At 44.6% G+C, this 25,682-nt stretch overlaps 1 protein-coding gene, 1 long non-coding RNA gene and 1 pseudogene across 2 annotated transcripts; 1 reads left to right on the forward strand and 2 right to left on the reverse strand.

The window, feature by feature from the left end:
* Window positions 1–1,419: 1,419 nt before the first annotated feature.
* LOC123989078 lies at window positions 1,420–5,939 on the forward strand. Its single transcript, XR_006830428.1, has 5 exons — window positions 1,420–1,723; window positions 2,309–2,455; window positions 3,261–3,450; window positions 5,080–5,362; window positions 5,720–5,939. It is a non-coding gene; the product is annotated as an uncharacterized LOC123989078 (long non-coding RNA).
* A 13,054-nt stretch (window positions 5,940–18,993) lies between these two features.
* Window positions 18,994–19,170, reverse strand: LOC114882597 (annotated as a pseudogene).
* A 3,829-nt stretch (window positions 19,171–22,999) lies between these two features.
* Window positions 23,000–24,556, reverse strand: LOC123989079 (mucin-2-like). The gene has a single exon (XM_046289786.1). It carries the CDS (start codon window positions 24,554–24,556, stop codon window positions 23,000–23,002), a length of 1,557 nt encoding a protein of 518 aa, XP_046145742.1.
* Between the last annotated feature and the right edge of the window lie 1,126 nt (window positions 24,557–25,682).

The raw sequence follows: 25,682 nt of genomic DNA on the forward strand, positions 1-25,682 counted from the left end.
ACGAGTCCGTAAAATAAAATAAAATGATATAGTAAAACAGTCAGCACTGATACGAAATGTAGGTACTCCCCAGTCAATAGTTAAAACTTAAGGCTATAGAAATAAATAAATAAATGAAATAGAATAGAATAAAGAAAAATAAAAATAAATAAAATAAAATCAATGTGTTGCGCGCAGAGAATAAATGTTTCCTCTGGGCAAAATACCGTTAGTTTCAGTAAGGAAGGAAGGAGTTTAATAATGTTTATCGACACTTTTAATACACGTAATATAATTTAATAATCAAAGAAAGGAGTGTTGAGTCACTTTACACTCCGTGGCCTTTAATTAGTAAAGGCAAAACTGGTTTATACAAATGTACTTTCAGTTGAAGTACGTTGAGCGAATTAGTCGCGTGTTCTGAATCTTTTGGAATGACTTTTCTTTCGTTGGTGAATAGCGAACGAGTAGGCTCCATCGTCGCCACGTGGTGGTTTTTATAAACGCTAGAGCGCTGACAACGCCGAAAGGTTTTCGGCGTTTGGCATAACTGTGCCTATTTTAAATCGTCGCGCTCTTAATCCCGAACATACCGCCCGCCTCGCGGCGCTATGCGACCGCGACAGATGACGTCAATATTTACTAGTGAATAGCACGTAGTAACGAGCACATTTCATTGATGCGTAGTTTCTATCCCGGTAAGTTTTTTATATACAATCTTATATTTACGATAATAAGAAAAGAATATCTATATAATTAACGTAGAAAAAATAGAACAATAGAAAATAATATAATACAAGTAACTCTTAATGGCTAATCGGTAGTTTACATAACCTAGCGATCGGACGTACGTATTGCGAATGTGCAGTCTTTACGGTGACTACACGAATGAGGCCGTCTTTACCAGGGTGACATTCGGTCACCCGACCTAGTTCCCATTTCGCCGGGGGAAGCGTCGAGCTCTTGAGTAGAACTAAGTCCCCGATTTTGAGGTTGGGGACGCGACTACACCACTTCGATCGCGCCTGTAATGTGTGTAAGTAATCGTTAGCCCATGCTTTCCAGAACTTTTCCGTGAGCTGTTGAACGAGTTGCCATCTCGATAAGCGATTCTCGTTAATTTCCAGTACTGATGGCACCGGAACAGATTTTAATGCTGCGCCCACGAGAAAGTGACCTGGAGTGAGGGCCTCACATGACTCGAGGTCATCGTTTAAAGGAGCCAAAGGGCGTGAATTTAAACATGCCTCGATGCGGCAGAGGAGCGTAATTAGTTCCTCGCAAGTAGGCGTACGATCGCCGAGCATGCGTCGCAGATGGGTCTTAACGCTTTTGACCCCTGCCTCCCAGATTCCTCCAAAATGAGGAGCTGCCGGCAGAATAAAGTGCCACGTGATATAATCGGCAGCTAAACGCGAACGAAGGTGAGTGTCTGCCGTTACTTGTTTAAATGCGTTCATTAATTCTTTATTAGCGCCTTGGAAATTAGTCCCATTATCGCTATATAAATTCGTAGGCAATCCGCGGCGAGACGTGAAGCGTTCAAATGCTGCTAGAAACGCTGAAGTGGAGTAGTCGCGCACCAATTCGAGGTGGATAGCGCGAGTCGCCAAACAAACAAAAAGAGCGATGTAAACCTTTTGCGCCCTTTGCCCACGTCCACGATACGCGAGAGCAGAGAACGGTCCTGCGTAATCCAGGCCGCAATGGACGAACGCTCGAGATGGAGTGACTCTCACCGCAGGTAAGTCGCTCATTTGTTGACTTGCGGTGACCGCCCGCCAACGCACGCACGTGACGCATTTGTGAATGTGGCCTTTAACTAGCCGTCGCGCGTTGACGATCCAAAACGTTTGCCGTAAAACATTTAACATTAACTGCGTGCCCCCATGTAACGTGTTCTCGTGACAATCAGCGATGATGAGTTCGGTGATTCGATGCACCGGTAATATTATCGGAAAGCGTTGCGGAAGTTCTGAGTTGCGCAACCGCCCGCCAACACGGACAGTACCATCTTCGCCAAGAAACGGATTAAGCCGAAGTAACGGGCTAACTTTTAACAGGGATTCGCCCTTAAGCATAGCCGCTATTTCCCGTCGATAATGCCGAGTCTGGACGTACGTGATCCAGAATTTACGCGCCGCGAGGATCTCAGCCGCGGTAATAACCGTGTCTGAATAGCGATTCCCTTTATTTCGCGAGGTAAATCGGAAAACGTACGCGGTGATGCGTAAAAGTTTTCGCCATGAAGATGTGCGCATTGGCAGATCCCATTCCGTCTCCGATTGAACGTGTAACATGCTGATATTAATTTTAACTTCTGCTTCAGCTTCCTTCGGGACCGTAGGCTTACTTTCTGGCCACTCATTAGGAGCTTGTATAAGCCAGGAAGGGCCGTGCCACCAAAGGGTATGTTGAAGCAGCTGTGACACCGATAGACCACGAGAGGCGCAGTCAGCGGGATTATGACCCGAAGGTACGTGTCGCCAAATAGCGTTAGGCACGCGATTTTGAATTTCTGCGACCCGATGCGCAGTAAATGTTTTTAGTTCGCTCGGTTGCTTATTTATCCACGCGAGTGATACTGTGGAATCGGTCCAGCAGTACACCGTGCAATTATTAAGTTTTAATGTAACTTGCACGTGTTCGATCAAACGCGTCATTATTAGGCAAGCGCATAGCTCGAGACGCGGAATTGTGAGTGGCTTCAATGGAGCTACTTTAGTCTTAGAAAGCAATATATGTACCGTGGTCTCATTCGCGACGTTGGTTACGCGTAAATAAATTACGGCTGCATACGCGTCTTGAGAGGCATCTGCAAAGCCGTGAATTTCGTAATGCAGGGAATCATTACCGATCCCGACCCCATCGCGGTATGAAAACGTTCGGTAATGCGTTAAATTCCGTTGCATATTTGCGCCATTGTTTGGTCAACTCCAGTGGTAACGGGTCGTCCCAATCAAGCTTGGCCACCCATAGTTTTTGAATAAAATCTTGGCTACGATTACAACTGGAGCGATCCAACCCAATGGATCGAAAATTTTCGCTACGGTAGATAGAATGACTCGCTTAGTCGGATTAGCCGTCTTCGCGAGATCGATTTTTAATTTGAACCGGAATTCGTCCGTGTTAGGTTGCCAAAGAAGGCCAAGCATTTTTAACCCTTCAGAATCCTGAAATGAGCGGCTAGCGGCCAGCTCGTGTTCATCATCAGGAATGCCTGTTAATAGTTGTGGACAATTACTTGCCCATTTTCTTAAATGGAAACCCCCGTTTTGCAGCAGTTCCGTCACCTGCTGACGTAATTGGAGCGCCAGTACGCGATCATCCGCCCCGAAAAGTGCATCGTCCACGTAAATGCAGTCATTTAAGATTGGGACAGCCAACGGGAAATTAGTTCCTTCGTCCAAAGCGAGCTGCTTAATTACGCGATTAGCGAGAAAGGGAGCTGGCGCCGTACCATAAGTGACGGTAAGTAACTCGTAAGTTTTGAGCGCTTCATCTGAGTTCGGTCGCCAGACGATCCTTTGATACGCGGTGTCCCGAGCATCGATCCAAATCTGACGAAACATTTTCGCGATATCGGCCGCGAAAACAAACCGATGCGTACGCCAGCGCAAAATAATTGCCGTAATATCGGCTTGCAATTTAGGCCCGACCAGTAATGATCATTTAATGTAGACCCGTTTGACGTAGGCATAGAGGCGTTGAAAACCACTCTCAAGCGCGTCGTGCTACTCTCTTGCCGAATGACCGGGTGATGTGAAAGATACACGGTTTGCTTGGAAGTCGTTTCTGATTCACTGACCTCCCGCATGTGTCCTAACTTCAAATACTCTTCGAGAAACGCGTGGTACGCAGAGGCTTGTTCCGGATCACGGGCAAGTCGTTTCTCTAATTTGTAAAAATAAGCGACCGCGAAGTTTCTAGAAGACCCGATATCAATGGGCGGTTCTGATTTGAAGGGCAATCTCGCCGTGTATCTACCATCTGGTTGACGCGAGTGAGTGCTGCGAAAATGCTCCTCGCATTTTTTATCTGCTTCGGAGAGAAAAGTAACGAGCGGAGGCGCTTCTACCTCCCAAAACTTTTTTAAAGTGTCGTTAATTTCGGCGTCAACGTCGCCGTAGTGCACATGCACTTGCACTGTTTGGGAATCAGTAGACGGAATGGGACCAGTCAACACCCATCCAAAAATCGTATTTTGCGCGACCGGTTCGGTTCGAGAGCCTTTACGAAGCCCTTCGAGTAGAATCGCGCCGTAATAATCTGCCCCGATAATAAGTTCGATGGGAGCATCATTGTTAGAGAGTGGGTCGGCCCACTCGAGATCGCGTAAATGCGTCCATTTGTCGGACTGACACACCGACTTAGTACGGTAATTCGTCAGTTTTTTAAGTATAAACGCGCGTAAAGGAATCACAGGCCCTTTACCCTGGCACGGCTGCAATAATATATTTGCAGACGATCGTACTGTTGCCGTTGTGCCGGCTCCGATACCCGTAACGGATGCGTGTGCGTGTTGGCGAGGAGCGCGTAACGCGTGAGTAACCGATTCGCGAATAAAGGTACCTTGCGAACCGGGATCGATTAACGCGCGAATTATAGCGTGTCGACCGCCAGGAGTGCCGACTTTGACCCACGCAGTAGCGAGAACAACTCTTTTTTTCGCGACACGCGGAACCGCAATGCGTGTTTACCTGGTCTGACACTGAAGTGTCATCCGTGTTATCATCGGTGTGCGTTGCCGTGCTCGAATTTTGAATTCTTTGTGATGCCGCGTTATTAGTCGATTCGCGACTTTTATTCCCCGTTTGATTTATCGCGGGTTTACGTTCAGAATGCAAGAGGGTGTGGTGCCGCCCCTTGCAGATAGAACAACGACGTTTGCTAGAGCAGGCCGCCGGAAAATGACCTTTTTGCAAACAATTGAAACAATGCCGGTGTTCGCGCGCGAGAGACAAACGCTGCTCGACTGATTGTCCGCGAAACACGTCACATCGGAACAACGCGTGATCAGATCCGCACGCAATACATTGCGTTTCAGACGTATTTAAATGAGCTTTAACCGTTTTAATTGGCCCTGTTTTACCTTTACAGGAGCTGTTTTCTTCACCGCGCGAAGACGCCAACGATTCTAAGGTGCGAATACGTACATTTATAAACGCATCCCAATCAGCGAGGGATGGATACAACTCGTCTTCGCCCATACGCATCTCCCACTCCCGATGGGACTCTTTATCCAGCTTACGGACAAAATGAAAAATGAGCACATCGTCCCAGTATTCGACCGGACGCGATAAATTCTTTAATGCCGTTAAAGCGGCGCGAGATCTATCACGTAAGCTTCTTAGATCGTTTAAAACGGCAGATCCGATCGGGGGTGAGTCGAATAACAATTTTAAATGAGCATTTATGAGCGCGCGTTCGTTCGCGTATCTGTCTGTCAACAACCTCCACGCAGCTTCGTAATTCGCCGCGGAAGTGGAAACATTTTTTAACAAAAGAGACGCTGCACCGGTCAAACTTGCTTTTAAATAGTGCAACTTTTGCACGTCGGACAACGACTCATTTGAACCCACTAACGCGTGAAAGAGATCTCTAAAGTTTTCCCACTCTGTATAATCCCCGGAGAATTTAGGCAATTCAATGCGTGGGAGTTTGACAGACGGCGCGGATTCGCGATGACAAGAAACGGAGCTTATGTTACAAGGGTTACTTGCTGCTTCGTTGTCCGCAGGTAAAGCTGCCGTCAGAGCGTCGAGGGCAGAGAGGAAGGCCGCTTCCGTATTGCCGAAGATGTCCTCGGAGAAGTAGGAATTTGTCCTGGTCTCCTCCTCAGTTGCAGCAACCTCAATCTGGATGTGCGTGGCTTGGAATTTGTTCCAGTAGTCCTTCAGCAAAGAGAGACGTCCGCGAATCACAGCAGGGGTGTGATTAGCCTTCCCCAGTTTTTTAAAATTGCTGAGTGCATTACTTATTAACGTGCGTGCACTTTGTTTTCACGGATTAACGGATCCATGATATTGTTATATTCCGATTTTGAAAAATAAACGTACTTTAACCGCAAGGTGAACTTTAACGAACACGTCACTGTTTTCGCGGAACGAAGCGCGTGAACGTCCTCCGATGTTTATCGGCGTGTAACAACCCGATAACAAACGCAATATCTTTTTGATTTCATTTCTTTATTATAACTAATTTTTTTTTTCATACAAAGTATTTTATTTAATTTTTTATTGTTAATATTTAGCTTAATGTGTATAAAATTTTTGTAATAAATATTTTCATTTTCGCCGACAACTGAGTTTGTTAAATACATCGATAAAAGTTTAGTCGATAAGTCGGACGGTAAAACAGTTTACCGATAAATTATCGACGTCCGACCGCGCACGCGCGAGCGCAACCCCAGTAACCATACGGTGGGGTAGTATTCTAGAGTGGGGATGCTGGACCACCACGTGACGGGAAAAACCCAGCTACCCCAAGAACTCTATGCGGAAAAAAAGTGCCGACTCAGCAAAATCTGAGTATAATAGAGGCGTTCCGCACAGTTTCAGGGCAGATCTTCTCAGACCTCGGTCTGAAACAGACAACACTCTGATCAGTAGAGAAGAGCTTGCGCTGAACTGTCTAGGCAGCGATAGAGCGCGAGCTACAGCTAATTCCTACTATTCCACTGGTGGCGTGCAGGACTACGGATCAGTGGACCTCCTATTCGCGGTGCGCAACGTGTTACACAGGTGTTACGCTAAGCCAACACTCAAGTGTAAAGAGCTAGCGAGGAGCGGAGCTCCTTGAACGGCCTGCGTCTAACACGGCTCTGGTATAACCAGAAACCGATTGCGACCTATAGGAAGGGTTAACTTGATTCCAATAGTCTAGCACAAACCTCTGGAGTTTAATTTCCATAATTATTGTTGAAAACAAACAGAGTGTTGACTGTATAAGAAGACCACGCCGCATTCGCGTTAGCGCTATCGATTAATTACAATTATTAATTTTTACTTACATATATTAATTACTAATTACATATTTTTCAATTGTATTCCCAATCTAGGGCGAACGTATTATAATCTCTTATTGTATTCCTAATTCTAGCCGCACTTATTGTGATACTAGCGATTTTGTATTATATTTCAATATTCACTTACCTTTCTATTTTTGAATAAACATATTTTCATTCAGTTTCTAGCACATTAGTGTTTGGATTTCACTCCTTAACCGCACACCACACGAACCTATAATCCCTAAAACACTGATTACGAGTCGCCTTCTAAGGGAACCGCTCTCCCTACAAGTCGGTGCAGTAACGTACTCATTCTGGGTCGTTACACGTAGATAGATGATAAAAAAAATTTGGTGACAGCGGTGGGATTGTTCGAGTGGTAAGGAGAAATCGTATCTCTGCGGACATTAATGGTTAGCCTAGAAACAGACAAATACAAATAAAGAGTAAAATACAAGAATAAAAAAAAAAAAAAAAAAAAGAGAAAATAAAAATACAAAATATATAATACATATACACATACATATATACTATATCAATAAGCAAGAATCAAGATGCCAAACGGAACAGCCGATCAACCAGCCAGCGCATCAGCCAGCGGATCAGCCAACGGATCGACTGAAGGAAGCCGACCGATCAGTATTCGCGATGCAGCAGACATCGTACCAGCATTCAACGGCCGCAACATACCAGTCTATCAGTTTGCAAAGAGCTGTTTCAAAGCGAAGAATATAATCTCTCCGAATGCTGAGTATGGATTGGTACAATTAATCAAGAACAAATTCTACGGACAAGCAGCAAGAGTGGTACTAAACGGAGACTACGACACCATCGAGGAACTGATTGCCGTAATAAATCACGGTTCGCACCACTCTTCACTTCGATGCAGCTATGCGGCGACATGGCAAGGATCGCACAGGGTCCAACTGAGGCAGTCGTGGACTACGGCAGCCGCGTCTCAGGACTTCTACTACAAATTAAAAGCTGCAACGAATTAGAATTCCCAGATAACATCGAAGGATACAACCGATCGTCGGAAACTAATACAATTAAAGCTTTCCTCACCGGTTTAAAACAGGAAGTATATAACCGAATGAAAAATCAGAACTTCAACAGCCTCGACGAAGCAATCAGTGCAGCAATTGTAGCCGAGGCAGAGAATTTAGAAAGCCAGACCACAGCTAAGTTATCACAGGGATTCACTACGGCCGAACAATGCGACAACTGCTGTGGATACGGGCATAACGCCAGTGTATGCTGCAGTCAGCGGTTCCAAAGACAATCAATGTCGAGGGCCCGCTGGCCAGCAAAACACTGCCAACACTGCCAAAGGTCCGGGCACACCTTGGAAACTTGCTGGTTTAAGGACCAACCACCAAAACCAGGGGTCCCCCCGGACTTTGTGCAGCCAGCTCAAACCTATAAAAACCAGCCTACGCAGAGACAAGGTCAAAATTGGACACGAGCAAGACCTCCAATTTGTGAATTCTGCCAAAACATTGGCCATACAATTTAGGAATGCCGGAAAAAGGCATATCAAGAACGCAACAGAAACCAAAGACTCCAGCAAACTCCTCAAGTACAACAGGTACGTAAAAAGGCAAACTTGTATCTAAACTTAGGAGAAATATGTAAGTCTCCTAGTGTCGAACTATTAAGCGAAAGCTTCAGTGATCAAAAAGCATTATTCATGGTCGACACAGGATCAGACATTAATATAATTAAAAAACAAGCAATATCAAACGAAATTATTATAAACACAGATGTAATTTTTCAATTAAATGGAATCACTAAAAGCTCTATTTACACTACAGGATACATCAAAGTAAAGATACTAGAAACTGAATCCGTATTCCACATCATTGAAGAACTACCAATAGAACAAGACGGAATTTTAGGAACAGAGTATTTTAAAAGCAGTGGAGCCAGCATCAATTACGCCAAGTCTATACTAATAGTAATAACAATATAATACCATTCAAGCAACCAGCAGTGGTAATACCATCCAGGACAAAAACCATGATACCTATAAGAGTATCAAACACTGAAATCAAAACTGGTTTTGTCCCAAAATTACAGCTTCACCCACAAATATATATGGGAAACGCTGTAGTTACGAATCGTGATGGTATAGCATTTCTGTATGCGATCAACGTTGGAGCAGAAGACATCGAAATCGAAATGCCAGCAGTAGAGCTGCAACAATATGAAGAGGCACCACAAAATGAAGAAATAACTCACCAAAAACCTCAACGAGCTCAGCAAATTCTAAAAAAATTACAGACAAATCATTTAAATCAAGAAGAACTTGCCAATGTAGAGGATATAGTAAAAGAGCACGCTGACAGATTTATATAGACGGAGATAAACTTCCAGCAACAAATAAAATCTACCACAGGATCATCACGACGGATGAGGTGCCTGTAAATGTTAAACAATACAGGTATCCTCATGCGTTGAAAGATGAAATCAATCACCAAGTAAATGATCTTCTGGAAAAAGGAATCATCAAGCATTCCTCGTCACCATTTAATTCACCTTTATGGATAGTACCAAAAAAGCAAGATTCAAAGGGAAACAAATGCTGGAGATTAGTGATTGATTTTAGAAAATTAAATGAAAAAACTATCAGCGATGCCTATCCGCTACCCAACATTACGGATATCCTGGATCAAGTGGGAAGCGCAAAATACTTCTCCGTGTTTGATTTAAAATCTAGTTTTCATCAAACACCTATGCATCCGGAAGACAAGCACAAGACAGCATTTTCAACACCATTCGGGCATTTCGAATTCAACAGAATGCCTTTTGGTTTAAAAAATGCTGCAGCCACGTTCCAGCGCCTGATGAACAATGTTTTAGACGGACTACAAGGACTGGAATTATTCGTGTTTATCGATGATATCGTAATTTATGCAAGCTCGCTAAAAGAACATGAGATAAAAGTCAACAGAATGATGATGAAGCTTAGAGAAGCAAATTTATGCTTACAACCCGACAAATGCCAATTTTTAAAGAAAGAAGTGGCATACCTGGGTCATATAATTACAGAAGACGGTGTAAAACCTGACCCAGCAAAGGTTGAAGCGGTCCAAAAATTCCCCGTTCCGAAGACTGTCAAAAATATCAGACAGTTCCTAGGATTGTGCGGATATTATAGACGTTTCATTAAAGACTTCTCTAAAATAGCTTAAACCATTATCTGACTTGACGAAGAAGGAGCAAAAATTCGAATGGTCCAGCCAGCAACAGCAAGCTTTCGATTCTTAAGAAACGTATTATGCGAAGAGCCAATCCTACAATATCCTGACTTTGAGAGACCATTTAATATAACCACTGACGCATCCGGAACAGCAGTAGGAGCGGTCCTAAGTCAAGGAGAGATAGGAAAAGATCAGCCAGTAGCATACGCATCAAGAGTAATGAATAAGCCGGAAACACAATATTCTGCAACAGAAAGGGAATTACTTGCTGTAATATTCGCAATAAATCATTTCAGACCATATATTTTCGGCAGAAAATTCTATTTAATCACTGATCACAAACCTTTAATATGGTTAAACAGTCTCTCAGATCCAACATCAAGACTCATGAGATGGAAACTGAGATTAAGCGAATACGATTACGAAATTAAATACAAACCAGGGAGACAAAACATGAACGCTGATGCTCTATCTAGAAATCCTGTCGAAGATATAAACGCTCTACAAATAAATGCAAAAAGGCTGCACTCATCTACGTCTGAATCAAAGAAGAAGCGTAAGAAAAGGAAAGAGTGGCACCAATATCCCACTCGCCCCAGACAAACAACAACCACCTCAGAATCAGGCAAACACAAAAAAGGAAGGAGTGGCATCAATATCCCACTCGGCCTAGGCAAACAACGACGTCAGAATCTAGGGAATTTAAAAGGAAAAAAAAAAGCACATCAATATCCAACCAGACCTAGATCAACAACTACAACGGAGTCTGAAAATCATAAAAAGAAGAAAGAATGGCATCAGTATCCGAGAAGACCAAGACCAACAACCTCGTCCAGTTCACGAGAAATTAAAAAGAGGAAAATCAGCCACAAACATTTAACACGACCACGAGATGACTCCACAGATGTTGAAATAAGGAAAAGATACCGAAAAGATAAGATACGAAAGAGAAGCCCATCTCAAAGAGAAGGAACAGCAAGAAAAAGAATAAAAGAAAACGGTACAAGTTCAGATGAATTTCAATATTACGATACTGATGTATCTGAAGAACCACCAAAATCAAAACCAAGAAAACGAATAAAAACATACTCCTCTGAAGAAATCAGGAAGAGGAGAAAACCTAACGAACAACAAGTCATTGTGGAAGTACATCAACCTCCACAAGATAAAAAATACATCATCCCACAGAAACGACCTATAGTTCAAGAACCCGTAATAATTGGAGACGAAATTGAAGAATACAATGAAGAAACGATATTACCTAAACATATCTTCAGAGAACCACCCAGAATCGATTCCTCTTCAAGCACAAGAGAAAGATCTCCTATAATTAAAAAGAAGGTAAAAAAAAAAAACCTCAAGTGACACATTATCAGCACCTATCACACCTATCAAAATTAGAAAAGAAAAACCTAAACAACCATCCACGATTAAACAGATTAAACCAAAATAATTAGCAATAGACCAGTCATATTCAAAATAGAAGAAACCGAGGACCAGTTATGGATGAAAAGAGGTACAGCAGTAATATTCATTAATAAAGAAGGACAACCTGAAGATTACCAATCAAAACAGTTAATAGAAAATGAAAAGATTAAAATTTCTAAACCACAAGACAGTATCACAGAATATAAAATTAAAAATAAATTAATTTTTGGAATATTAATAGATTATAAAGAAACATTACCACAGAAAATTAAAACTCTTCGTCACATGTTAATTCAAAAAGGAATCCAGGAATGCAGCATGCCAGACAAGCAAGGGTTAAAAGCAATTCTTCAAGTAATCTTTGCAGATTCAAACATCAACATCATCATCTGCAAAGGAACAATCCAAACTCCACCTAAGGATGAAAGAAGAAGTATAATTAAAGAAAATCATGAAAGCACAGTTGCAGGACACAAAGGAATTAGAAAAACTTACCTCAGGATCAGGAACAAGTATTATTGGAAAAACATGAAAAGAGAAATTACCGATTATATAAGATCATGCATCAGCTGCCAAAGAACCAAGCTAGTAAGGATGAAGAATAAGGAGCCTATGGTTATCACAGACACTCCTTCAGACGCATTCGATAAGGTGTCCCTAGACATTCTTGGACCCTTACCTATGACGCAAAAAGGATACAGTTACATCCTCACCATACAAGACAACTTGACCAAGTACTCCGTCGCGGTTCCACTTGTGTCAGCTACATCAGAGGACGTCGCAAGAGCATTCACCAATTCGTTTATATGCCAATTCGGCAGTCCTAAAGCTATCCTCACCGATCAGGGAACATGCTTCACATCCTCACTTATTAAGAAGCTAGCTAAAATCTTCCATATCCAAACGTACCGCACATCATCCTTCCATCCTCAGTCAAACGGGTCCCTGGAAAGAAGCCATCACGTTCTAATTGAATACTTGAAACACTATATATCCAAACAAGAACACTGGGACGAATGGCTACAACAAGCAATGTTTTCATACAACACAAGCGTTCATGAGGGAACAAAATTCACACCTCATGAACTAATATACGGAAGAAAAGCCAGACTACCATCAAAATTTACACCTACTGACAGATTAGATACATACCCAGATTATATAGACAAATTATTACAAAATTTACATAAAATTAGGCAAATAGCAAAAACGAATCTGGAACAATCAAAATATAGACAAAAATACTACTACGATAGGAAAATACGACCAATTAATTATGAAACAGGAGAAGAAGTAATGTCATTAAACCCACCAAGAAAAAGTAAACTGCAAAAGGAATATACAGGACCATACAAAGTTTTAAGAAACATAGAGAAAAACAATATAGAGTTACAAATAGGTCCCAAAAAGACTAGGATAGTTCACAAGGATAGACTAAAGAGGGCCTATCGACCAGTTTACAACATAGATCAAAAATGAAAATCGATATGGCAATCTATATAATTTTCGGAAGATGCGCATGCGCACATACAAAATTTTAAACCTACCGCCATATTGTGCAACGAACGCTACGAACAAGTATGCAGAAAAAGACGCTACTAAATAAAAATAAGAAAGAATAAAAAGAAATTAAAGAAAATGGATCTGAATGAGGTAGAATGTATATTTTAACATCAATCTGTACAGAGATAAAATATTTTCTTTTTACTTTTATAGTTTGAAGAAATAAGCCAATACATAATAGAAGCCGTCTGTATCCGAGACAATGGACCAGTATTCAATAATAATTTAGCACGCCGGATCGGACGAGTCTGCGTGGACTGTGGAGTTAATATGGTCCCGGAAGCAAAAGAGATGTGGTCGTTTATGGGGTGGCACAATCATGTCATCAGAACAACCAACATCGATTATATCCATTGCATTATGTGCGGAAAGCTACTAAGTAGAATAAGACCGGCAGTATCCTGCACATGCTGCAGAAGTAGAATATTTGCAGCTGATAATGATGATAAGGAGGTTTTTCGCGAAGGTTTCATCCTGCCAACCATTGACCCAAATATATTCCCATTAAGAAATGTAATAATACAAAATGGGGAATATCGAGTTCTTACCCACAATTAAAACAAATATATAATTGTAAAAATTAGTTAATTAAAAATATATATATATAATTATTCTTATTTAAACAAATTCATTTATTTCGAATCCTGTGAACCATTTTTATTTTGTTCGATGTATTAATGCGCAGAATCGCAAGTCAGCGATATTGGTTAAAGAAAAGATAGAGAGAGATATAGAAAGCGATGCTACGCACGCGCTGCTATATTCAATTCATAGAGAGCGAAATGGTACGTCGCGCAGGACGAAGAGAAAGATTAAGAAAGTTAAGAAGAGCCTTGAAACAATTTAGAGAGGTAGAATTGTATCATCAAAGATTTATTTCATTCATTAATTATTTCTTTTATACAAATTTCAAAGATGACAGCACAAGAAGAAATGCTAAGGGAGGAAACACCACCACCAACACCACCACCACCATCACCACAGTGGAGGTTGGTTTTAGTAGACATTCCGGAATTTGATTGGAGAATTTATAAAAATTCAGAAAGGACCGATCCAAGACGTAATCACGGACAAATAATGCGCTACTTCGGAGTCCTGTCAGCCTCCCAAGGAATAGCGAAGAAAAATGCTGCTGCGCCCTGTGCAACCTAAAAAGACAAACCACAGTCTCTTGAGGACAAGAGACAAACGCGCGGGGGAAGCTGTAACAACCCGATAACAACGCAATATCTTTTTGATTTCATTTCTTTATTATAACTAATTTTTTTTTCATACAAAGTATTTTATTTAATTTTTTATTGTTAATATTTAGCTTAATGTGTATAAAATTTTTGTAATAAATATTTTCATTTTCGCCGACAACTGAGTTTGTTAAATACATCGATAAAAGTTTAGTCGATAAGTCGGACGGTAAAACAGTTTACCGATAATTATCGACGTCCGACCGCGCACGCGCGAGCGCAACCCCAGTAACCATACGGTGGGGTAGTATTCTAGAGTGGGGATGCTGGACCACCACGTGACGGGAAAAACCCAGCTACCCCAAGAACTCTATGCGGAAAAAAAGTGCCGACTCAGCAAAATCTGAGTATAAATAGAGGCGTTCCGCACAGTTTCAGGGCAGATCTTCTCAGACCTCGGTCTGAAACAGACAACACTCTGATCAGTAGAGAAGAGCTTGCGCTGAACTGTCTAGGCAGCGATAGAGCGCGAGCTACAGCTAATTCCTACTATTCCACTGGTGGCGTGCAGGACTACGGATCAGTGGACCTCCTATTCGCGGTGCGCAACGTGTTACACAGGTGTTACGCTAAGCCAACACTCAAGTGTAAAGAGCTAGCGAGGAGCGGAGCTCCTTGAACGGCCTGCGTCTAACACGGCTCTGGTATAACCAGAAACCGATTGCGACCTATAGGAAGGGTTAACTTGATTCCAATAGTCTAGCACAAACCTCTGGAGTTTAGTTTCCATAATTATTGTTGAAAACAAACAGAGTGTTGACTGTATAAGAAGACCACGCCGCATTCGCGTTAGCGCTATCGATTAATTACAATTATTAATTTTTACTTACATATATTAATTACTAATTACATATTTTTCAATTGTATTCCCAATCTAGGGCGAACGTATTATAATCTCTTATTGTATTCCTAATTCTAGCCGCACTTATTGCTATACTAGCGATTTTGTATTATATTTCAATATTCACTTACCTTTCTATTTTTGAATAAACATATTTTCATTCGGTTTCTAGCACATTAGTGTTTGGATTTCACTCCTTAACCGCACACCACACGAACCTATAATCCCTAACACACAAATACGAGTTGCCTTCTAAGGAAACCGCTCTCCCTACAAGTCGGTGCAGTAACGTACTCACTCTGGGTCGTTACAGGCGGAGGTCGCGATGTCGGTTGAGTTCGAACGACACGTGCAAAATCCTTTGTTCTGCCGATTTAATCCGGCTTAAATTTTTGCACTTTCGCGATTTTAATGTTCACCACACTGATTTAATTGTTTTTATGCGGCACTGCACTTCCTTTATTTCCTTACTATCCGGCTCGAAGGACCATTTGTTGCGCGCAGAGAATAAATTTTTCCTCTGGGCAAAATACCGTTAGTTTCAGTAAGGAAGGAAGGAGTTTAATAATGTTTATCGACACTTTTAATATACGTAATATAATTTAATAATCAAAGAAAGGAGTGTTGAGTCACTTTACACTCCGTGGCCTTTAATTAGTAAAGGCAAAACTGGTTTATACAAATGTACTTTCAGTTGAAGTACGTTGAGCGAATTAGTCGCGTGTTCTGAATCTTTTATCCGACTTCGAAAAGGAGGAGGATACTCAATTCGATGAGTATATTTTTTTTTTTTTTTTTTTTCTGGCTTTGTTCACCGATTACGCCGAGACGGATGGACCAATCGGAACGAAACCTTTTGCATCTTGTAGGATATGTCTTCCGATTGGTCCCGTTGTAAAAACATTTCGCATTTTTTTATTCCGAACGGTTTTCATTATTGCAAAATAAAAACGGGAAGTTTGTAATCTCAACATAAAATGACTTCAATGATCCTTTAATATATTGTCGGGAGCATGATTCCTTACAACTTTTTCATTATGCATAATTAACGGAAACCTTTAGTTTTCGAGATATTCGTGAAAAACTATTGTTATTTTTTCTGCCTTTGTTCGCCGATTATTCCGAGACGGATGGACCAATTGGAACGAAACCTTTTGCGTCTTCTAAAGTATGTCCCCCGATTGGTCCCGTTAAAAAAACATTCTATATTTTTTCATTCCGAACGGTTTTTATTGCAAAAAACGTACTATTTCATGTACGTGCGGTGTATGTTCACCGATTATTCTGATATGGATGGACCAATTGGAATGAAACTTTTTGCATCTTGTACAGTACAATTCCCCATTGGTCCCGTAAAAAAAATATTTTGCATTTTTTTATTTCTAACGACCTTTTTTGTAAATGTGCGTTCGCTGATTACTCCGAGACGGATGGACCAATCGGAATGAAATCTTTTGCGTCTTGTAGAATATGTCTTCCGATTGTTCCCATTATAAAAACATTTCGCATTTTTTTATTTCGAACGGTTTTCATTATTGCAAAATACGTTCTGGTTCAAGGAATGCACCGATTGCGATGAAAGATTTCACATTTCGTAGATCATTCCACGATGATTCCATTTCCCAAAATTTATTTAACTTCTTATTGTTAATAACTATTGTTATTATAATAAAAAGCCTATTCTTTAGGGTTACCCTCCAAGGAATATACCGATCGCGATTTTTCAAACTTGTCCCTGCAAGTAAACTTCGAATACTGCTCGTTCCACTAAAAAGTGTGAAATAAAATAATTTTTAACAAAAAAAAAAATCCGACTTCAAAATGCACTAAAAAGTATAAAATAATTTCCATTTCATTTATATCTGTATTCCACAGCTATTAATACAATCTACTTAATCATTAAATAGGATACTAAATATATTTCAAAGTTTTCGGAGGCGGCGCAAAATTAAAAATACCCGAACAAACGGTGCTGCCAATAACGATTTGATTGTGGTATGGCAAACTTGGTAATTAATAAGTCGTAAGAGCAAAATTATAGGTCCGGTTGAAAACATTTGTAATTGTAACGATTGTATGAGAAATTGTCAGCACTCCTGATGGACATGCACTATACTGCAGTTTACAAGAGACCATACTTAACTCGTGCCGCTCACTAGGTCTAGAGAGATTTTTAATGACGTGTGTTATTCCCCTCTCCAGCTTGCTTCTTATTATACCTTGCGATCATATAAATGGTGGGCAGAAATATATGACGTACGATAATTGAAAAGCGGTGATGATATTGTAAAGTTTCACGATGCAATGAAAATTCTATTATTTTCCGGAAAAAAATGATGTGAACGCAAAGTTAGAAGCAAGCTGTAAAGGGGAATCACACGCACTATTAAAAATTTCCCTAGACCTCAGTAGGTCACTAGCTGCGCGACTTAAGTGCGGTCACTCGTGAACTGCAGTATAGTTAATTCGTAATGGGTATATTGATTCCCACTGAATATTGTTTACTTGAAATTATCAAATGGGTCATTTGTCACTGGTTGCCGACACCTGAACTAGGATCTTCCCAGTAGAGGAAAAGTTTTTAATTTTGCGCCGCCTCCGAAAACTTTGAAATATATTTAGTATCCTATTTAATGATTAAGTAGATTGTATTAATAGCTGTGGAATACAGATATAAATGAAATGGAAATTATTTTATACTTTTTAGTGCATTTCTTGAATGACTTTCTTTCGTTGGTGAATAGCGAACGAGTAGGCCCCATTGTCGCCGCGTGGTGGTTTTTATAAACGCTAGAGCGCTGACAACGCCGAAAGGTTTTCGGCGTTTGGCATAACTGTGCCTATTTTAAATCGTCGCGCTCTTAATCCCGAACACAATGAATAAACGGGTATATATACCTGAGGTATATATGTCGCGAGGATAAACGAAAAGAAAATAAATAAACAAAAGTAAATAAAGTCAAAAAATAAAATAAAGTAAAACCTTAATCTAGTGACTAGATTAGATCGAAAGATAAAACAAAAACGAACGAACGGAAAGACGACCGTGCGAGTCGCTCTCCGCGATAATTTGCAAATTAAATCTGCAAATTACCGCACACAGGGGACTGAACTGTGAATATCGAGTTACACAAGTTGTAAAAGGACCCGTGTACCTCGATAATTTATCGGAAAAAAGCTAATTAAACTAATGCAAATCGAAAAATTTCTAGCTAAATAGCTAGAATAATAGGATAACGTCTACCCGTAACGGTCTAAATGTCTATATTTAGCCTATACGGGAGCACAAAAACTACAGCAAAAAGCGGATTTCGGCAAGTCGGTTAGTGGGACAAACAGCTGTTATCGGTTTAAACGACCAGCGTTCTCACGGATAACAGCTAACTACAAATCAAAACAAAACAAACGCGAGCAAAGCCGCACCGGAATCGGATACGGCGCGAAAGGGTTTCGATGTATCGAAAGTCCCTGGAGTCGACAGCGCTTTGCCTGCTCCAGGTGGCACCACTCTACAGTAACGCTACACTACGGAAAACCACCACCAGACTCCCAAGCTCCACTTACCGCGCAGTTCAGTCGCCGCTGTGCTGAGCGAGTCGCACCGCCGTTGGAAAAACCAGAACGCGATCGCGGATAAAATAAAAATACAAAAAGACTAGAGATAGAATAGAGAAGAGGAGTCAGAATATTTAGAAAGTAGAACGAAAGAGCAATGTATGTTTCAGATAGTAAATGTGGGCCGCGTCCTGCGGTAATGCAATACAGGTGCGACCCGTGTCGGAGTCGGAGCAAGCTCCGAATTCCGACCTTTTTCAAAAATGAGATTAATATTCTGACTCCCCGATGGGGAGTGTATCAGATATTAAGCTGATAAGAACAGATAAAAGCGCTTTATTGTCAATTAATGTTTCCTCAGGGACTTGTCCCTGAGGTGGTACATTGATTTTCTCAGGTTATGGGCCTGGCCCTTCATATAAATAGATATATCTTTGATGCAGCGGGGAAATTTACCCATTGCGTCTGTCGCGGGTTCTGAATAGAAATGTCACCATTAAAGTAGTATAAAGAAGGGGCAAATAGCCCTAGCACTAGTCTTCTTTCTGCATTCAACAGCTCAGTCCTACGCGCTAGTAATAGATTTTATTATAAAAATATATATATAGATTAAATTTATCACAGATCTAATATATGATAGCAGTTAGAAGAATCTAGTGTAGATATAGATTCAGATGTCTCAATATAAGGAAACCAGAGAAACAAGAAAAAAAAAGAATAAATAAGATAGGTAGCGTAAGGTTCGGCAGAAAAATAAATGTAAGGAACACCGATGCATACATACAGCAGAAGAGAATAAGATAGAATGTAAAGTTAATAGGTTAGGATAGAATAAGATAGAACAAAAGAGGCAAGACAGTACTAAACATGCTGAGTGCATATTGCACATATTTACGTCGGTGTTCCTATTGGTTGAGGAGATGAGGATTCCCGGGCCTCGCCCTCCAGTTCGTCAGTAGCATTGTTGTTATTATTCATTCTGTTTTCAGTACTGGACACCGTGTACTGTCTAATTCCCGAGACATGTTCGACGTAGATGTCTCGGGACCACGCGATGGTTTCCGCTACCATTAGCTTTCGCATTAGGGATGCGTAGCGCGGTGAAATACGTAGTAGTTCCAGGAGGAACTCGTTCCCCGGATCCCAGGCGCCCAGGGCGCCCACAATAAAGGCATCTAAATATACCTTGTAACCGCGCCCTTTCAGAGAGACTGCGAGATCTTTGTATTTATTAATTTTCTCTGTACGCGCGTCTTCGATGGCCTGCATCGTGTTTTCGAAGGGCACGGTTACATCGACCAGCACTACCGTCTTCGACGCTTCGTGCGTGACTACAATGTCCGGGCGAAGCGCCGAAGAATCTCCTGTCGCCCGGGAACACGCCTATTGACCCGGATCTCACCGGGGAGCCGGATCGCCCTACTCAGCCTCAGGACGAGGTTGTCGTGCCGTCTCTGCCTGGCGGCAGAATGAGGACCGCAGTGGCAGAGCACATGAGGAAGGCTTTCCAGCGTGTATCCGCACCGCCTGCAGCGTTTATCATCGTTCCCCCATCGACGGGCTCCGTTTAACGGGAGCACGTCGAGGCGGGCGCGATGAATAAACCTCCAATCAGCGAAGCGGATAAACGCGCCACCCCTCATGAAGCGATTGCTCGCCGCATGTTGGGTGGTTGCCTGGAAAACCTTCCCTTGGTCCGGCTTCCGAAGAAGCGAGGACAGATAGTGCTCCGTCACTGCGGCCCTCATCCTGGTGATGACGTGTGCCTTGGCAAGAGGCGGCACGACCACCCGACGCCCGTTTCGGGATTCCAGAACAACCGCGAGTTCAGCCCGATCATCGCACCACTCCCAGCGAAAACCGAGACGTGCTCCAGACCTCAGCGCAGCAGACCGCACCCTCGACCAAAACGACGAACGACCCGTCGTTGGTCTTGACCAGTCCCCGGCCAAAGAGCCCGACAGGTACTGGGCAAGATCCCGACCAGTCGGAGCCCGACAAAGCTTCTCGCTCGCGGCAGCTTCCAGCGAATACCTCGCGATATTAGCCACGACCGTGTCACCCGCATTCAGCATCCTGAATGCGTGAGCCACGGCCGTAACCTCCGCGAGGTCGGCTATCGGAGGAAGTCCACATCCTCCCAGTGACGGGGGAATGTGGACCACCTCCGGGCTAGCTCGCTGGGGCAGGTTAAGCCACAGCTTGACCGTCCGCTTGATAGCCTTGTCGAGCTCCGACAGGGCCATTCGTCGCATATTGGCTCCCCTGAGCAGGAAATCGAGACGCGGGACAATAAATGTCGCCACCGTCTCGATCTTCTGCCAGGGGGCGAGGAGTGACTGGTCCACCGCGCTCAGGTCCTCTAACACGCCACGGATCGTGGTGTAGGGCGTCTGATCGAGCTGAACCCCGGTTGGGACCCCTAGATGCTGGTAGGGCTCACCTTTTCCCAGAGCCGGAACGGGTTCCTCCTGGATGCAGTACACGGTGTCCAGTATGTCGTCCCGGCCTCGTAGGTGGAGTGTCGCGCATTTCTTTGGGTTGAAGGCGAGACCCAGGTTCGTTGCGATTTCTTCAACGGCGAGTAGCATATTCCTCATCTCCTCTTCATATGTCGCCAGCAGCGTGAGATCATCCGCGTAGGCGAGCTCCCCGATTTTCTCCCCCGCGATCTCGTATCCTGCGGTGGAGTCCTCAGCTACGCGGATGATGGGCTCTATTGCCAGATTGAACAGTATGGGGCTGAGGGGGCAGCCCTGTTTCACTCCTGATAATATGGGTATTCTTTCTGTGTATCCCTCAGAGGTGCGGACCCTCGTCGCACAGTCTGTGTACAGGCTGGCGACGATATTTGTGATCGCCCGCGGTGCCCCGGCGTTGGAGAGCGACTCTAAGATAGTGGCGTGCGGGATCGATCCAAAGGCATTGGAAAGATCCAGCCACGCCACTACCAATTCCCCTTTCTTCCTCCGAGCGTCGGCGATGCATTCCTGCAGCACGAAGTTGTGCTCAAGGCACCCCTCGTACGGCAGGAAGCCCTTTTGGCCTCGTGAGAGCCGTCGATTGAGTACGGCCCAGTGGGTGAGGCGGTCGGCCATTACAGCGGCGAAGAGTTTGGGCAGGGTATCGCCCATCGCGAGAGGTCTCCAGTTCGACAAGTCATCCCGGTCACCCTTCTTATGAATAAGAACGGTGTTGGATTCCTTCCAAACGCGCGGGATATGCTCCATCCTGAGACAGGCGTTAAATAACGCCGTTAAGAGCGTGGCGCCTGGGTCGACATCGCGCAAATCACCGTAGGTTACGCCGTCGGGACCCGGAGAAGATTTCTTCATCCGGTCCAGGCGGCTGCTCACCTCGGCGGCCGTACATGCCGACACCAGAGCGTCACACTCCTGTGCTGTCTCATGATGGATAGTCGGGAGGGGCCCCGCACGATCCCGAGGAGCGTACATTTCCGTAAAGTGTCGCTGGACTACGTCCTTCGACACTTCACAGTGTGGGGAGGACCCTTTCAGGACCTCCCGCACTGCACGCTTCCGGTTCGCACGGAACAAGCGCTGAATGCGCGTCGCCTCCCGTACATATTCCTCGCGGTTGGTAGGAGTACCGGTCGTCGTCGAGCTGTTCCTCGGACGGCGAGACCCACCCTCCCTCCTCGCAGCCGCTTGTGGCCGGCCACCCCTCCCACTGGTGGCTGAATTTGCGGCCCGCTCAGTATCCACAGCCCGATGCTTTACGAAGAACCCCGCCACTTTCGCAGCGAAGTCCTCCAGCACCTGAAGCGTCGTCACCGTTTCGGCTTCCTCAACGAGACCTGCCCTTTCGATGCCTATCGCTGCCCTCGTGCTCCTACGGAGCACTTCGGGTCGGTCGGCACCGGGGGTTGGTTCGTCGGATCGGCCGGCGTGTGGGACGGCATCAGGGAGCCGTGTGTCCCGATGCGGGTCGCGCCCTCTCCGGGATCCCCGGCGCACAGGTGAAGGCGGGGGGGTCACTCTCCCTCGCCGGTGCGTCGCGGGCGACTGTGGGGCCCGACCTCTGGGGGGTACTTTTCGTGTAGTATTTTCGCGGGTATCTCTTCTACTGTTGCTACTGTTATTAATGGTGCCCCCTCGGCCCCCCCTGTTCTGCCCATTGTAGCTGAAAACAGAGCCCCGGTTTGACCCGGGGCAATTAGTCACACTGCTGGCGACATAGGGCTAGTGGCCCTATCGACAGTCAGTGGTCTGCTTGGAGGCCTCTGCTCTGCCCCCGTAGGGGTCCTTACCACGGGTGGCCCCCGGACCATTTCCTCGTCTTGTTGCTGTTGTTGTTGCTGCCGTGGCTGCCGCGCCTGCGTCTTCGGTGACGGGGTCGTCAAAACTCCCTCCTCTTCCTGCCGCCCAGCCCTTCTCCTCGTGTACCGCGGCGTGACGTCCCACCCGTCCCTTGCATCCTCTTCCACTCCTGGTCTTCTTTCCATCTTCTTTTCCTTTCCCGGCGCCGCAGTGACCGCTGGCGACGCCTCGGCTATAGCTGGGAGGATGAACCTCCTCCCTGAGCGCCCTGCAGTGGGGGACGGTAAGGTGGTAGGTCCGTCCCCTGTCGTCTTCCTCCCTTGTGTCGACCCGGGCGATAGAGTTTTTGCCCGGGTATTTCTCTTTGTTGCAGGGCGCTCTTCTGGTGTCCTTGAGGTGGCCACGTCGTTCACCGTCGCGGAGCCCACGGATGGTGGTGGGCTCCTCCTCTGCTGCTTTGTTTGTAGTCTTGTCCTTGGGGGGGTCCGAGGGGGCTCTGTGGTTGCCCTGGCAGCCCGCGCCCTGGTCGTCGGCGCGGACTCCAGGAGCACCGTATCCTGCTGGATCCTCTTCTTGAGCCCCCTCGGCGAGGTTCCCCCCCCGCTCCTTCTTGTTGCGACGGTGACGACGGCCACCGGTTTGCTATAGACCGAGGTCGTCGTCAGGGTCAGTGTTCCCGCCGTCGCGAAGGTGCACGTCGCGACCACTGGCCTGGTGGGGGGCGCTTGGGCTGTTGATGCGCCCCCGGCTCCATCTTCTCTTGACACGGGCGGGAGGGAGGTTGCCCGTGTCATCCTCCTGGTGGTCATGGTGGTTGTGGTCGACGACGTGCCCCTCGTCACCTTCCTTGTGGTGGTGGTGGTTCGTCGGGGCGGGCCAGGTTGAGGAGGCTCCGTTGTGGCCCGGGTAGTCCTTCTCTTAGTCCCCGGGCTCTTCCCTTTTTCCTTTAGAGAGGGGGTTAAGGTGGAAGTTACCCCCCCGCTTGGCCTCCTCATTGACACTGGCCCGCCGCTGGTCCTCTTTGCGGCGCCGGTCCCCGCTGGTGGGGTGGTGAGGTCCACGGTCGGCGGGGTGGCGGGACTCCCCGTGGATGGAGGTCGTCCATCGGCGGGGCTGGACGGCGTCCCGCTCTTCCTCGTAGTCGTTGTCGCTGTCTTTTTAATAGCCCAGCCCGTCAGTAGGTTTCTCCCCGTCACCGATGAAGTAATTACGGGTTTCTTCTTCGGCGCAGTCTTGGATTTGGCAGCCACGGTGGTCCGGGAGTTGGTTAGGGTAGTTTTAGCGGCGCGCGTTAGCGCGCCTCCACCCGTGGTGGTCCCTGCCGCTTCCATCGGGGACGGAGAGGGCCTCTGCGTCGTCTCGACTAGTGTCGCGTCCGATTGGGGTCGCTTCTCGGCTGAATCACCCTCAGCCGGGGGTGCACTGCCGCCGTCATTATTACTACTTCTTCTACTCATGCTGACCGGCGGCCGCGCCCCAGCGGCACGAGGCACTGCACTACCTTTATGTGAGTCTGCGTGGTGCTTCCTCACTTTCTTCAGTGCGTAGACACTGTCGTCCGTGAAGGAACACACCCCGCAGACCCACTTCCTGTTTGCGCCAGGGTGGTGGATGCGCAAATGTTTCCCGAGGTCCTCGTGCCGCTGGTACACGGCCGACCGGATCCAATTCGACGGCACCCCTACGTTGCAGAAGGGGCAGGGGAATGTCTCGGGAAAGGGGAACGTAATTACAACATCATTTCCCCTGGCAGTGCAGCTCGGCTGAGGGCTCGTCATGGTATAGTAAATAGATAATAAAAAATAAATAAAATAAGTATATAAATATAAAATAAATCAGTAAAGATAATATACTAAGACAATCAGTACTGTTACGAAATAGGGACTCCCCAGTCAATACTTAAAATTGACAACTAAGAAAATAAATTAACAAAATAAAAAGAAAAGAAAATAGAAAAAATAAAATAGAAAGGAAATAAAATCAACAAATAAAACGGGTATATATACCTATGGTATATACGTCGCGGAAATAAAAAGAAAAGAAATAAATAAACGAAAATGAATAAAAAAAAATAAAAGTAAAATAAATAAGTCAAAATAATAAAATAAAATAAAATAAAATAAAATAAAACCTTAATCTAGTGACTAGATTAGAGATCAGAAAGTAAAAACAAAACGAACGAAACGGAGAGACGACCGTGCGAGTCGCTCTCCGCGATAATTTGCAAATTAAATCCGCAAATTACCGCACACAGGGGACTGAACTGTTAATATCGAGTTACACAAGTTGTAAAAGGACCCGTGTACCTCGATAATTAATCGGAAAAAGAATAATTAATCTACTGCAAATAGAAAAATTTCTAGCTAAATAGCTAGAATAATGAATAAGGTCTACCCGTAACGGTCTAAATATCTATATTTAGCCTATACGGGAGCACAAAAACTACAGCAAAAAGTGGATTTCGGCAAGTCGGTTAGTGGGACAAACAGCTGTTATCGGTTTAAACGACCAGCGTTCTCACGGACGCGGGTCGCGCCCTCTCCGGGATCCCCGGCGCTCAGGTGAAGTCGGGGACGTCATCCT

Source organism: Osmia bicornis, unplaced genomic scaffold (assembly GCF_907164935.1).
Source record: "Osmia bicornis bicornis unplaced genomic scaffold, iOsmBic2.1, whole genome shotgun sequence".
Classification (NCBI taxonomy): domain Eukaryota; kingdom Metazoa; phylum Arthropoda; class Insecta; order Hymenoptera; family Megachilidae; genus Osmia; species Osmia bicornis.

Excerpts from the sequence above, each read along its gene's own strand:
- LOC123989079 (XM_046289786.1), bottom strand. The coding sequence starts at position 24,556 with ATGAGTAGAAGAAGTAGTAATAATGACGGCGGCAGTGCACCCCCGGCT.